Source organism: Polyodon spathula, chromosome 5 (assembly GCF_017654505.1).
Source record: "Polyodon spathula isolate WHYD16114869_AA chromosome 5, ASM1765450v1, whole genome shotgun sequence".
Taxonomy (NCBI): domain Eukaryota; kingdom Metazoa; phylum Chordata; class Actinopteri; order Acipenseriformes; family Polyodontidae; genus Polyodon; species Polyodon spathula.
In genome coordinates, this window is record NC_054538.1 from 45270244 (window position 1) to 45272079 (window position 1836).

The 1836-nt window shown below is 35.4% G+C and overlaps 1 protein-coding gene across 1 annotated transcript in view; it reads left to right on the plus strand.

Annotated features, from left to right (window-relative positions):
- The window catches only part of LOC121315296 (left-right determination factor 2-like), a 2046-nt gene extending 1577 nt beyond the window's left edge, over positions 1–469 (plus strand). Inside the window, exons 3-4 of the mRNA XM_041249338.1 lie at positions 1–13; positions 130–469. The exon at positions 1–13 is cut by the window's left edge and continues 227 nt beyond it. Coding sequence (XP_041105272.1) covers positions 1–13; positions 130–469 — 353 coding nt within the window. The remainder of the gene's footprint in view (positions 14–129) is intronic.
- The last annotated feature ends 1367 nt before the right edge of the window (positions 470–1836 follow it).

Genomic DNA, 1836 nt, shown 5'->3' on the forward strand with positions numbered 1-1836 from the left:
TTGAAGAGTTTGGGTGAGTGTCATTTTCCCTATGATCCTGAGACAGCATCTTACATACAATATCTGTTTCTGTTTGTATAATTAAAATTAAATTAACAAAACAAATGTATTTTCTTTATTTTCTTTTAGTTCTCGTGGCGATTGTGAAGAAAGCACTGCAAAGAAAAACAACCTCTGCTGCAGGGAGGAATATTTTATTAATTTCAGGGAGCTCACCTGGACTCAGTATTGGATCATCGAGCCAGCCGGTTACCAGGCATTCCGCTGCGCAGGAGGGTGCAAACAGCCAAAGAATCCACTTCGTCACTATGGCTATGGAGAACGGACTTGTGCTGTTGTTGAAAGCACCCCTCTGCCCATGATGTACCTGGTGAAAAAAGGAGAATACACCGAAATTGAAGTAGCAGAATTCCCTAATATGATTGTCGAAAAGTGTGGCTGTACAATGGACAACATATCAGTTGTTTAAAAAAGATATGACTGCAGCAAAAACAGCAATGAAAGCCTTAGTACTTCATCTTACAATTTATTAAAACATCTTTATTTTTTTATTTTTTTGCATCTGCAGTCATACTATATGTTATTCATTCATAAACTACACTTTTATGAGCACTTAAATGTATATATTGTAGCTTAAAATTGTATATATTTGCATTCACTATGACCCCCCTCTGCTTTGTGGAAAGACGGTTTTCCCAAGAAAAGATCCAGAGATATATTTTTGGGTTATATTAATGAATAGTAAGATATTCTCCTATGTTGTATATTGTCTAATATTAGTAAACCATTAGAATGACTAATAAAATAATTTACATTCAATGATTTGGTATCTTGTTGGGTTAATTATCTATAGTATAGATGCTATTGGGTTATTTAGGTTGAGCAGTATTTTTATTGCATTTTTTCCAATATTTGCACCATAAAACTAAAACGTTAAAAATGCAGGCCATGACCTTTAGGTAAATTCATTATTCATTGGGTTCCTACTTCCCAAAACAATAATGCACTTCCATAAGTACACGTGTGCATACAGGTCTATGTTAAAATGGAAAAGCAGACATTACAAAGCAATGTGAGTCATCCAGCTGTTCTGGTGGTCTTGTGACCATAAGGGTTGGCTGACTGGATAATAAATGTCTGCCACAACTACACTAAATTACAAAATAATAATAATACAAAAAGAATGAAGACTATAAGTTAAATGTGTTGAATAATGTTGTAATTACCTGTAATACCGCTGCAAATATTTCTATTACCAGAACACAGGCAATCAGTGCATGCAGTTCACGTACATAATTACAGTTTCCTGAGAATTAGATTAAACTTGTAGCCAGACTTTCCTCCCACTTAATATTCATAAATGGCTCAAATGGCGTCTGACGCCCTGCCTCTCGATCCCTAAACCTAATTGATAGTTTAATGGCAAAGGCAAACTTTCAAAACACATCCGCACAATAAAAGACATTAGTGCAGATTCACTGGTTTTTCACTGCAAACAGCTGCTGGCTAGGCTGGCAAAGGGCCAATACACATCCATGGAAAACTCCTGCACAAGTGTCTGAACTGGACTGGCCTAAAAATCGAGACACAATTAACTAGACTACAAATTGACACACTTTGCAAGAACATGTAATCCCAAGTAATCTAACCGTACATTTTGTATACCATCTACAAACGCAACATTAAGAAAATAATTCTGACCTTCACATAAGATCACATAATGGTTGACCATCCCAGAACGGATCAGATTATTATTAGGATATCGTTTTGGATAATCAAGTAATTTACGTGGTACATAAATTAGTTCAGAATATTATTATCATGACCCAAACTGAT